Genomic DNA, 12,214 nt, shown 5'->3' on the forward strand with positions numbered 1-12,214 from the left:
AGTAGACTTATTTTTCGGAAGTTCCATGGAATTGGATTTCAATTGTTTGAATGTACACTTGGTTCTGCTGAAATTATCAATCCAGCAATATGCAGGTCCGGAGATTGTCCCGAGCTTGGAATTCCGCTGTTGTCGCTCAGAAATCAGAGACAGATGAACTTGGTATCACAGCCGCGCTATATTAGATCACATATGTGCCAGTCGAGGGCGGCTACTTAAACAAGAGGCGAAAGGCTCAGCGAAAAAAGTGGTGACGTTTCTTCTCCTTCTTCTCCTTCTCCTTATGCTCTTTGTGTAGCTTGGAGCTCGTAGGAGCCGGGGTTGGGGCAGTCGGCCCTCCACTGGGAGCTTTGTGTCCCAGGGACATCGAAGCCATGGCTGCCGAAGGGGGTGCCGGCGCGACGGGCGTTTTCGTCTGGGGTTGCGGTGTCGGGGGCGCTTCCTTCTCGAAGAGATGAGCAGGCGCCGTAGGTTTCGGCCGCTCGGCCGGAATGTCCAGCCGTCGTCGGTCGACGCTGAGATCGCCGATCTGTCGCAGGAATAGTCCCGGCGAGAGCATGTGAGAGGTGGCAAGGTAGACGTCTTTGGCATGTGCCTGCGATATTTCGTAGCATGTACGAGCTTCGCCATAAGTTGCACCGCCCGCCATGAAGACAATAATGCGCTGTCGAGGCTGCTCGCCGGTCGTGCGGGTTCGCGCCCACGTGGGTTTGGCACTTCGTAGTGACGCTTGCGCTAGAGCGTCCTGCTGGCCCGGGCCCTCGCCTTCGGTGTGTGGGCGTGTAGGAGGGAAGACCGTCGTGTCGAGTGTACCGCGCACGAGATCCTCCAATATCAGCTTGAGGTTCAGATCATATCGAGTAAGGCTTTCCTCTTCCATGTCTGTTGCAGGCGGAGGCTTCCGGATGAAAAGCGGCTGCACAGGAGGCTTATCATCCTTCAATGGCTTCTCTACACGCACACCAAGTAAATCCAGATTGGATATAACCTCCCCGTCCTGCGGTGGAAGTTGCGCATGTGCCATGAGCTTGCGGATGTCTCCAGCTAGCAGCCCGCCCCGATAAATGATATAGAGTAGTAGCAGTCTCAGACGTTCGGGCTGTCTAGTCGCTTCATCATCCAGAAGTTGAACAATTTGTGAGCCCAAGTGCTTGGCCTTCTTGTAGTTCTCATCCATGCCGGTTGCCAGGCTTTGTTCGACAGAGCTGACTTCTAATAATTTATGGTCCTGGAAGTACTTCATACACTCTTGTGCCATATTCAAATGGAGAGTGTATGCGTCGCGACCCTGCTGAAATTCAGTCAGGCCCGCAAGCATATCCTTGATCGTGTTCACATTCGCTTTGTTGTTGCTTGAAATTGAATTAGCTTGCGATCCGAACCGTGGGAGACACAGAACCTACTCTTCCGCAAACTGAGGGTTGGCTGCCCGGAATTTGGCAAAATCTTCGCCCAGCTTGCCCAAGACGTCTTTCATATGCATATGTCGGTACTCAACCCACACGTTGTCCTGCTCATTGATCTCCATATCCTTGATCTCTTGGTTGGCGCCCCCCTCGTTGATGACGGTCTTATACGTGACCTTATCCCCATCATTGATGGGAAGGAGATCATGTACCATGGATTGATAAGTGAACTCATGCAGAAGAGGCGCTATGACGTCCACCGAGCGGTCTACAACGAGGAGAACTCCTCGAGGCCGAGGCGAAGGAGGTGGAAAGTCTCGCTGAAATTGTGCAAATTGATCCAATTCATTTTGAATGAAGCGGGCCAGGTGTGAGCACAGTACGCTTGCCTCATGGGTCGGTGTCCTGGGCCGATAGTACCGGATGATCGGATATTCTCCTAGACTTGCGCAGAGCGACACAATCTTCCGTCCGTGTAAGCATCTGAAGCCGAATCGCAAACCTCAAACAAGCCATACCTTCTGAGCCAGCCCTTCCAAATGTGCGCGTATCAAATGGTTGCAACCTGGGTGGAACAAGACTGGGAAGCTCCATGGATCTCGAAAAGTAACGATGCGCGCTTCGCGGGGAAAATAGTCGGCATTCATAATCTGAACATTGGCAATATTATCGCGCGCCTGCTGCGACCGGTCTAGTCTAGCTCGTTGTTGTGGATCGAGAACTGCCCCGCACGTCAGTGCCAAATACAGAGCCCATAAGGATACTTGACCAACAGGAGGTCCAAACCAGCCATGCTTTCTTGTATCTCTTTCGCTCGAAATCGGCCATTAAACAGTCGACTATATGCGGAAGGGGGGAGAGGATATACAGCGCATCCATGGAGGTGTTTGTGGGACGCCGATGCTCGATCTGCTCAACATCTGGACGGCCGACCATTTAGCGCCTACCAAGGTGTATAGAGTTGGATAATTAGCTTCGCTTACTGGTAACATTGAGGTTGAGAATGTCATCTTCGCTGACAGCATTGTCGATTAATTTCCGACTGGTCTCATCCACGACGAGAACCTTCCACTACAAGCGCCCAACGTCAGCTCTGTGAGGCGGTGGATTTGACGGAAGGGGGTAAATGTGCCAGAACCCGTACCTCGTTCCCCGCCGCATAACGGATGGTGTTCAGAATGACTGGAAAAGAAAACCAGAACCAATCAGTAAAAGGGAGATCGCGCAAATGCACATATTCACAGAGGACTTACTGTCGCGCTGGATGTTGAGGATCGAGGCGCTCATTGTGGCTGACGGGCAGCCCTACGCTGGGGCATAGACTTGGGAACTCAACTCCTAATGCTTGGGAAGAGGGGTGAGGAGGGGTTTAGTACGGGATTAGCAGACCAGGAGTGATAAGTAAGAAATCACACAACAAGCGGCCGAATAAGACGAGGAATAAGAGCGCACGAAGATCAATCAGGGGTTGGACTAGTAAATGAATCGGTAGTGAGTAGGAGGTATTCTTTATGAAACGTAGCAGTTGTCTTGTCTTGAGTTGCGAGACCCTCTCTTGGTCCCCACCTTGTTTGGCTTCCCTCTCCGCCGTTGCCTTACATAGTAATGTTCTCCGCCGCAGGGGATACTCCGAATAGTTAGTTATCCAAGGCGGTGTGATCATTCGCCGCCCCCGGGAACTTTTACCGCATCGCCGTAGCTTTGATGTCAATGGCAAAAGAGCAGGGAAAGGAAAAAAAAAAAAAAAACAAAAAGAAAAGAATCCCAAGTTGATGGCGATTTGAAGACCAAAAGAGTCTCCTTAGGGGAAGTTTGCTGGCGTCCACTATTCATCTACCAGTTTTCACTCAATCATACCCTCATTCCTCACCTTTCCCTCCTTTCCATTATTGCTCCCGCGTCTCGTGCTCCGTCGTCTGCAATCACTAGACTAAATCGCCATTCAAGTACGGAACGAAGAATACACCACTCCACGATAGCATACGTCTTGATTCGTGCCATCTGCCTCAGGCATGCGCCTATGGAGCAGCAAAGGCAGCCATTGCCTTTTGTGCGTACTGCAGCCGACTGTTCGTAATGGTGCAAGCCGGACATTTGCGACTTCGTCCGCGCTGCTGAGACGTGCGGTATGGCAAAAGCACATCCCCTGAGCTGCGCAACAATCGCTAATCTAGTTTCCTCTTTTTCATACAGTCGCGACCATCAAAAAAAGGAAATAAGAAATTCGATGCCGCCAGGCCTCGCAAGCCTTCTCTCGACGCCCCCAGTTTCGAGGCAGCCGTGAAACAGTCTTTAGAAGCCTATCATGCAAAACTCAGAACAGCAAAAGACTGGACATCTTTGAAGAGATGGGATGGTTTCGAACGGCAGATGCTGGCTGCAAGCAAGCTGGAGGATCGCACAAACTTTGGTCCAGCACAAGGTCTTCTGCGCCGCCTCCAAGTTGCCCTGCAACAGGCCTACTCGAATTATGGAATTCGCGGGCTGAGGGATGAGTTGGAGTTCCAAATGTACTCGGAAGATATCACGGCGGAATTTGGCACTCCAAACGAGGAGATGCAGAAGATTATTGCCGATTTGCGACGTCCAACGGAGGCTTACCCTCAAGCGCGTGCGATGCAGCGCACAATACATCTACATGTCGGCCCCACCAACTCGGGGAAAACTTATCATGCGCTTAAACGCCTGGAATCAAGCAAAAACGGCTTCTACGCGGGGCCTCTGCGGCTTCTGGCGCAGGAGGTATATCAACGATTCACGTCTGCTGGAATCTCCTGCAGCTTGATCACCGGTGACGAGGTTAAAATCCACCAAGGGGCTGAGCCTGCAGGGATTGTGAGTAACACCGTCGAAATGATCAGCATAGGACAGCCTTATGAGGTCGGAATTATCGATGAGATCCAGATGATCAGTGACACTCGGCGTGGGTGGGCCTGGACTCGTGCGTTTCTCGGTGCCCGCGCCAAGGAGCTCCATCTCTGTGGTGAACTAAGAGTGGTTCCTCTGATCCGGGAGCTAGCTGCTCTGTGCGGAGACAAGCTAGAAGTCCATCGCTACGAACGACTGAACGAACTGAAAGTCGCCACCAAAAGTCTACGCGGTGATCTGAACAATCTTCAGAAGGGCGACTGTGTCGTCTCCTTCTCCCGTGTTGGGATTCACGCTCTGAAAGCCGAGATCGAAAAGACTACAGGAAAAAGAGCAGCAATTGTTTACGGTAGTTTGCCGGCCGAAATCAGAACCCAGCAAGCCCGGCTCTTCAACGACCCCAACAATGATTACGACTTTTTGGTTGCCAGCGACGCCATTGGCATGGGCCTCAACTTGTGAGTAGATCTCGGTATCTGCAGACGGTCCGAAATACTAATCTTTGTTTCATGTAGGAGCTGCAAGCGTATCATCTTCGAGACCGTGATCAAAAGGGTTCCGGCTGGGCTCGTACGGCTCACTGTGCCCGAGATCAGACAGATTGGCGGGAGAGCCGGTCGTTATCGGCCTGCTACACAGCACCGGGGGGCTTCGAAAGATGATGGGAAGGAAAATGTCGGTTGGGTGACGTCCCTCGAAGAAGTCGATCTACCTTACATCAAGCAGGCATTCGAAAACGAGCCCCCTGCTCTTGTTGCTGCCGGCTTGCACGCCCCGGACGCTGTCTTCCAGAAATTCGCAGCGTATTATCCTTCGAACACCCCCTTGGAATACTTGATCAAGCGCATTTATGCAGTTGCCAGAGTACATCCGCTTTTCTTCCTGTGTGATCCTCGCAATCAGCTCGAAAACGCCACAATCATCGATTCGGTTGAAGGGCTGCGCATCCCTGATCAATTGACTCTCATGGCCGCGCCGATGTATGTCAAGGACATCATTGGCCGGGACGCTGCTGTCGATTTCGCTCTAGGCGTTGCCCAGAATTCGGACGGTCATCTTTTGAGCTTTCCCAGCCTCAACCTGGAGATTCTTGAGCAGGAGGTTTCGGCGAGCAAAGAGTATACGACCGAACTGGAATCCCTGCATAAGTCTATCGTTTTATATCTTTGGCTGAGCTACCGCTTTGGCGGCATCTTCACAGACCGGACATTAGCCACGCACGTCAAGGAGCTGCTAGAAGAAAGGATGGTCCGGGCTTTGACGGAATTTTCCGCAAACAAGAAGCTTAGAAAGGATTCTTCTCTCCGGCGGCAGCTTGCTCTTGAAAAGCAGAGCGCGGAGCTACAACAGCTGCTGGCAGAGACAACTGCTACGACCTATGGTAGCGACATCACTTCCCTTGATTCTTCCGAACAAGACAGCTCGTTCCAAGGAGACGACTTACTGGAAGAACCTGTGTTGGAAGATCCTGAAGACGAGGCCAATTTAGAGGAATCTGCTCAGGATGAGCAGGTTCAGGAGGAACCGTTCTGGGATAAGCGAGTCCAGGATGAGCATGTTCAAGATGAGCGAGTACACGAAGATCAAGAGCAAGGAAAGCGAAGGACCCAAAAAGGGCCTCACTAGCTCGCTCCTTTGTAAGACTATTTTATCAGAAATGAAGCGCATGTTTATGCTTAACATGTCATCTTTCTTTGTATATAGAACCTTGTTTCATCGATCTCCACACGGCCTTGTCTGTACACTAGAAGCTAGAGAGAATCTGAACTATACAGAGATAAGTCTACTCAGGACAATCACCTTCGTGGTATTCGTCTGATCCATCCCACGCGTACGACATATGGAAGTGTACTGAACTACAGTAGTCAAAACTAGGAGTAGGTCTACAGACATTGTAGGTGTAGTATTTCGTAGATGGCACCTTATCTTATCGATGGCGGGTTTATCCCGAAAACGCCACAACGATTTTCCGCCCCAGTCAGCTTCGCCCGTAGCCCGTCGCGGATTCACCACACGGAGACATTGCGGCGAATCGGGCAGACCATCTTGTCCTTGTCCCATCCATACAACTCGCCAAAGCGGGGCGAAGTGATCACTGCCCGCAAAGTCACAACTCACTATATCTGTATCGATCGCCGGTTCCTTTTTCATCGCCGATTTAGACTGCTCACTCTCTCCGCCTACTGCGAAGAAGAAAGACCAGTATCCGCCATGGATGACCTCCAGTCTCTGGAGCTCTTTTCGCTCGTCTCGCGAATCACCGGAGAGCTCCAGAACCACTTGGGCGTCAGCGACAAGACCCTCGCCGAATTTGTCATTGACCAGCACCTCAAATGCAGTTCGTTCGCCGAGTTCAAGAAGAGCCTGGAGGAGATGGGCGCCGAGTTCCCGCAGAGTCTGATGGAGAGTATCGACCGCCTCGTCCTCACGATGCACCCCAAGTACAAATCAAAAAACGCACAAGCCAAGGAGTCCTCGGGAGCGGCGGGTGATGACGACATGGATATACTTGGGGCCCTGGAGAAGAAAGCGCGCGTCTTCAAGGGTCTCGCTGTTCCGGATAAGGTGCAAACGTGGGATGAGGAGGACTACACCCCGCGGAAGGAGGTGGAAGAGAGCGACGCGAAAGCCAACGCGATGGACGATACATTCGCGATGCTGGAAGGGCTGGCGGGCAAGGCGCGGGAGGACAAGGCGCCGTCCTCATCGCGGGTGGACCGCAGCAGCAGGAAGCGGAGTAGGAGTCCGGACTACGACAACCGTGACCGCGACCGCGACCGTGGGCGCAGGCGCAACGACAGATACCGTTCCCGCTCGAGATCTCACAGTCCCCAGTTCAGCAGCAGGAAAGATGTCGAGGATGAGGTGGACGAATTTGGCAGGTCGAAAAGCAAGTACAGCAGCAGGGACGATGGATATCGCAACGGACACAGTGAGCGCAAGAGTCGCCGCGATCGAGCGGGAGATGAGGACTATTTCCGCAAGCCTCCGCCAGTCGAGCTCGATGACCAGCCGATACTATACAAGGTATACGATGGTCGTGTGACGGGCGTCAAGGACTTTGGCGCATTTGTCAATCTGCTCGGGGTCAAGGGAAAGGTTGACGGCTTGGTACATGTGTCTGCGATGCAGGAGGGCGCGCGCGTCAATCATCCTTCTGATTTGGTATCCCGGGGCCAGCCTGTCAAGGTTAAGGTGGTTAGCATACAAGGCTCCCGCATTGGTCTATCGATGAAAGAAGTGGACCAAGTTACGGGCATGGATCTTATTCCTCAACGGCGTCTGGCGTCAGGAGCAAATATGGAACGTCTTGACGGCACCAGCGACAAGGATCGATACGGCAACTTGAGCTCGGATGTTCCTATCATCGAGGAGTCCGATGGTAGGCCGATGAAAAACCGGAAACGTTTGACGTCCCCTGAAAGATGGGAGATTAAACAACTTATAGCATCGGGTGCCGTTTCCGCCCTCGACTACCCTGACATTGATGAAGAGTATCATGCCACCTTGACTGGAGAGGGCACATTCGAAGAAGAAGAGGATGTCGATATCGAGGTTCGCGACGAGGAGCCGCCATTCCTGGCGGGTCAGACCAAGATGTCTTTGGAGTTATCTCCTATCCGAGTTGTCAAAGCACCAGACGGCTCCATGAACCGAGCCGCAATGGCAGGCACCAACTTGGCCAAGGACAGAAGGGAGCTCAGACAGCAGGAAGCTCAGGACAAGGCTGCAGAGCAAGCAGCAAACATCGACCTGAATGCACAATGGCAAGATCCTATGGTAGCGCCCGAGGAGCGCAGGTTTGCAGCTGATCTTCGGAATGCTCAGCAAGCGAAGCCTGACGAGGCGGTGCCTGAATGGAAGAGAGTCACCATGGGCAAGAATGTGTCCTTTGGAAAACGGACCAGCATGTCCATCAAGGAGCAGCGGGAAAGCTTGCCGGTCTACAAGTTCCGCAAGCAGTTACTTGATGCCGTCCGTGACAACCAGTTGTTGATTGTTGTTGGTGATACTGGCTCTGGAAAGACGACCCAGCTGACACAGTATCTGGCTGAAGGTGGATACGCAAATAATGGGATTATCGGCTGTACGCAACCTCGCCGAGTGGCTGCCATGTCAGTTGCCAAGCGTGTCGCAGAGGAAGTTGGCTGCAAACTTGGCGCAGAGGTTGGCTATACGATTCGTTTCGAAGATTGTACGAGTCCGGAAACGAAGATCAAGTACATGACGGATGGTATGCTGCAGAGAGAAATCCTCCTTGATCCAGAACTGAAGAGATATTCCGTGATCATGCTTGATGAGGCGCACGAGCGAACGATCGCCACAGACGTTTTGTTTGGTCTGCTGAAGAAGACTATCAAGCGACGTCCCGACCTCCGCCTCATCGTCACCTCCGCTACTCTAGACGCGGAGAAGTTCTCAGAGTACTTCAACGGCTGCCCTATCTTCTCTATTCCCGGACGTACATTCCCGGTCGAGATCATGTACTCCAAGGAGCCCGAGTCCGACTACCTCGATGCAGCTTTGATCACCGTTATGCAAATCCACTTGACGGAGCCTTCGGGTGATATCCTTCTCTTCCTGACAGGACAGGAAGAGATTGACACTGCCTGCGAAATTCTTTACGAGCGAATGAAAGCTCTGGGTTCCACAGTCCCAGAACTAGTCATTCTCCCTGTTTATTCTGCTCTACCGAGTGAAATGCAAAGTCGCATCTTTGAGCCTGCACCCCCAGGTGGCAGAAAGGTCGTCATTGCGACAAACATTGCCGAGACTTCCATCACTATTGATAATATCTACTACGTCATCGATCCTGGGTTTGTGAAGCAAAACGCGTACGACCCCAAGCTTGGTATGGACTCGTTGGTTGTCACTCCCATCTCGCAGGCGCAAGCCAAACAACGAGCTGGTCGTGCAGGAAGAACTGGACCGGGTAAATGCTTCCGTCTCTACACCGAAGCGGCCTACCAGTCCGAAATGTTACCTACCACAATCCCTGAAATCCAGCGTCAGAACCTCTCTCACACCATTCTCATGCTCAAGGCCATGGGCATCAACGATCTCTTGCACTTCGACTTCATGGATCCTCCACCGACGAACACCATGCTTACTGCCTTGGAGGAACTATACGCACTTTCTGCCCTGGACGACGAGGGTCTTTTGACTCGCTTGGGTCGAAAGATGGCAGACTTCCCGATGGAGCCGGCTCTTGCCAAGGTCCTGATTGCCTCGGTCGATATGGGTTGCTCGGAAGAGATGCTAAGCATTGTTGCCATGTTGTCCATTCAATCAGTGTTCTACCGGCCCAAGGAGAAGCAACAGCAAGCCGATCAGAAGAAGGCCAAATTTCACGATCCGCACGGCGACCACCTGACTCTTCTGAACGTCTACAACGCGTGGAAGAACTCCAAGTTCAACAACGCGTGGTGCTTCGAGAACTTCATCCAAGCACGTCAAATCCGCCGTGCTCAGGATGTCCGCCAACAGCTGCTGGGCATCATGGACCGGTACCACCACAAAATCGTATCCTGCGGCCGAAACACGACCAAAGTCCGTCAGGCGCTGTGCACGGGCTTCTTCCGCAACGCAGCCCGGAAGGATCCCCAGGAGGGTTACAAGACCCTGGTCGAGGGCACACCGGTTTACATGCACCCCAGCTCGGCGCTGTTCGGCAAGCCTTCGGAACATGTCATCTACCACACATTGGTGCTCACGACGAAGGAGTACATGCATTGCACCACCTCTATCGAGCCCAAGTGGCTGGTCGAAGCCGCGCCGACCTTCTTCAAGGTTGCGCCTACGGATCGACTCTCGAAGCGCAAGAAGGCCGAACGCATTCAACCTCTGCACAATCGTTTCGCAGGAGAGGACGACTGGCGTCTCTCGGCACAACGACGCCAAGGCAGGGGTGGTGGCGGTGGAACCTGGGGTTAGTGAGCTGTGTGCTGTTGTTGATTTAATAGAACTTTTCATTCTTGTTCAGAAGCATCTATATTGCAGCTTATCACAGCATACCCCTCCCACGAAATTTGTGATATAAAATGCCGTCTTCTCTTGTTTGTGGGCTATAGAAATGTATTACTATGAGACTCATGAATTACGTGATACATTTGCTACTTTGAAGAAGGCACGCACAGCAAAGGGTCAAGTCTTAGTGAGAGAGGCAGAGTGAGGTCTGAAATCAGCCATGGCGAGAGCACGCTTGCTACGGTGGGGACGCCTAGTAGTCTGTTCTTCATCAACCTCTACACGACGAGGATGTTGTCCTATAACCTCTCTCAAAGGATTCATGAACAGGTGCAGTTGCGCAGTGGGGTTGGGTCCGAATACCGATTGAGGCCACAGACCCTCCTCATCGGTCAGCATGTGTGTTTTCCCCCCCTAGGTGTATGGGGTAGAGGATCTAGCAGTTTTTTAGTCCATAGCCCGAGAGTCCAATGTGAATGGATGAAGACATATCTCAGTCTGGCGACAGATGGGTATGCTAGCCTCCTTTGGTGTCACCCAGGCGTCCACTTAGCCATCGAGACTCTTTCTCGACTTCAACTCCATGCAGATGAGGATGGTAGAAAGGGTCAAAATCTGCATCGTAAAATTCAAGCTTCATATCTATATTGTCCTACTAACTAAGTATAACGTACTTCCACTTTAACCTACTCTGAAAATGTGTCTGACAGACGTTCCGAAACATCGCAGGCATTATAGCATTTATCGTCACACATGAGATTTCGTAATGGTCTGCCGGCCGTTTTCCTTTAACAAAGAAAAAGACATTCTCGCGTCAGGCTCATTCAGCTCATCTGATAACCCTGCAGGGCCGACTGACTCTTCCCCACAGCAACTCCGGTCTAACCATCAACCCCTACATCAACCACGAGTCACTCAGTCTCTCTGCACTTGCACAGCGTATCGCCTAACAGCAATACAGAAACAAAAAAAATGAGAGGGAGTACACATACATTCAATTCCTCAAATCCCACAAAAGACAACACGAGGCGATTCCGATTCGACAACGTAACCTGCCGCTTGTGCACCCTTCCTTCCAGGTGCAGCAACGAAGCCATCTCGGCTCGATGACAGACGATGAAGCTGTTCTTCTCGCGCTCATGTCTCTCCACCCAATATTTCCCGGCGTACATGAAGCCATCGTTGAGCGCCGTCCGAGACTTCTTGCCTGTCTTGGGGGAGGGCATGAGGTGCACAGACATGCACCCGTCGGGGTGGTAGGTGAGGATGCCCCGTGCGTCGGGGCCCATGGGATGCAGCGAGGGGCCCTTGCCGTCAAAGGGGTCGGAGAAGTATTCCAAGAGGGACCAGGAGCCTATGAGAGCTTCTTCGATGTCCCGTTCAGTGCACGTGCTGTCAGTGGAGGATGAGGAGGAGGAGGAGGAGGAGGAGGAGGAGGATGAAGGGGTCAACGGAGGAGACATATTTTCGATTGTGCTATGCTAGTGCTGAGGGAGAGATGGGTTATTGTCAAAATTATCGGCTGGAAAGGAGAAATTGGTCTTATAATGACTTGAAGGACTGGGAGACTGTGTCTATAGCGTGCGGTGATTTTGACCAGGGAGCTTGTATCTGTGTATGTGTGTGGTCTGCGGTGATGATGTTAGTGACTCGTGCATTATTCTTCGGTGTTGTCTGGCGATAAGTGTTCGGCGTCTAGGTGATACAGATGCACTCATTCTCCTTCGTTGCCTGTGAAGGAAGTTTGATCTCTCGGGATTCTGCTTCCATGGATGAAGAGTCGATTTGGCCTGGTTTAGTTACCGGATGGGCTTCGGGGAGCGAGAGACACGACGAACCTTGATCCTATGGGGAGGGAGGGGGTGGCTTCCCGTTGGTGGGGAGACATCACCGGCGGTGGTTGTGTATATAAGTACTCGTGTGGGGAGGGATCATAGATGTAGCGGGGAAGAGCTGGGATCATCCTAGTACTA

General features: G+C 52.2%; 3 protein-coding genes across 3 annotated transcripts; 1 reads left to right on the forward strand and 2 right to left on the reverse strand.

The window, feature by feature from the left end:
• Positions 1-33: 33 nt before the first annotated feature.
• On the reverse strand, positions 34-2,986 carry BP01DRAFT_309483 (Sec1 family protein). The gene is made up of 7 exons (XM_025572381.1): positions 2,660-2,986; positions 2,551-2,588; positions 2,390-2,477; positions 2,180-2,326; positions 1,925-2,127; positions 1,404-1,870; positions 34-1,352 (listed from the first exon to the last, which is right to left on the reverse strand). The coding sequence occupies exons 1-7, from the start codon at positions 2,691-2,693 to the stop codon at positions 236-238; spliced, it is 2,094 nt and encodes a 697-aa protein (XP_025435620.1). The 5' UTR covers positions 2,694-2,986; the 3' UTR covers positions 34-235.
• A 790-nt stretch (positions 2,987-3,776) lies between these two features.
• Positions 3,777-5,900, forward strand: BP01DRAFT_286848 (ATP-dependent RNA helicase SUV3; the record flags this gene model as incomplete). Its single annotated transcript, XM_025571478.1, has 2 exons — positions 3,777-4,732; positions 4,790-5,900. 2 exons carry the CDS (start codon positions 3,777-3,779, stop codon positions 5,898-5,900), a joined length of 2,067 nt encoding a protein of 688 aa, XP_025435621.1.
• A 5,256-nt stretch (positions 5,901-11,156) lies between these two features.
• BP01DRAFT_378252 (uncharacterized protein) lies at positions 11,157-11,704 on the reverse strand (the record flags this gene model as incomplete). Its single annotated transcript, XM_025577049.1, has 2 exons — positions 11,157-11,165; positions 11,234-11,704. The coding sequence occupies 2 exons, from the start codon at positions 11,702-11,704 to the stop codon at positions 11,157-11,159; spliced, it is 480 nt and encodes a 159-aa protein (XP_025435622.1).
• Positions 11,705-12,214: the final 510 nt, after the last annotated feature.

Source organism: Aspergillus saccharolyticus (genome assembly GCF_003184585.1).
Source record: "Aspergillus saccharolyticus JOP 1030-1 unplaced genomic scaffold BP01scaffold_1, whole genome shotgun sequence".
In the NCBI taxonomy this organism is placed as follows: Eukaryota; Fungi; Ascomycota; class Eurotiomycetes; order Eurotiales; family Aspergillaceae; genus Aspergillus; species Aspergillus saccharolyticus.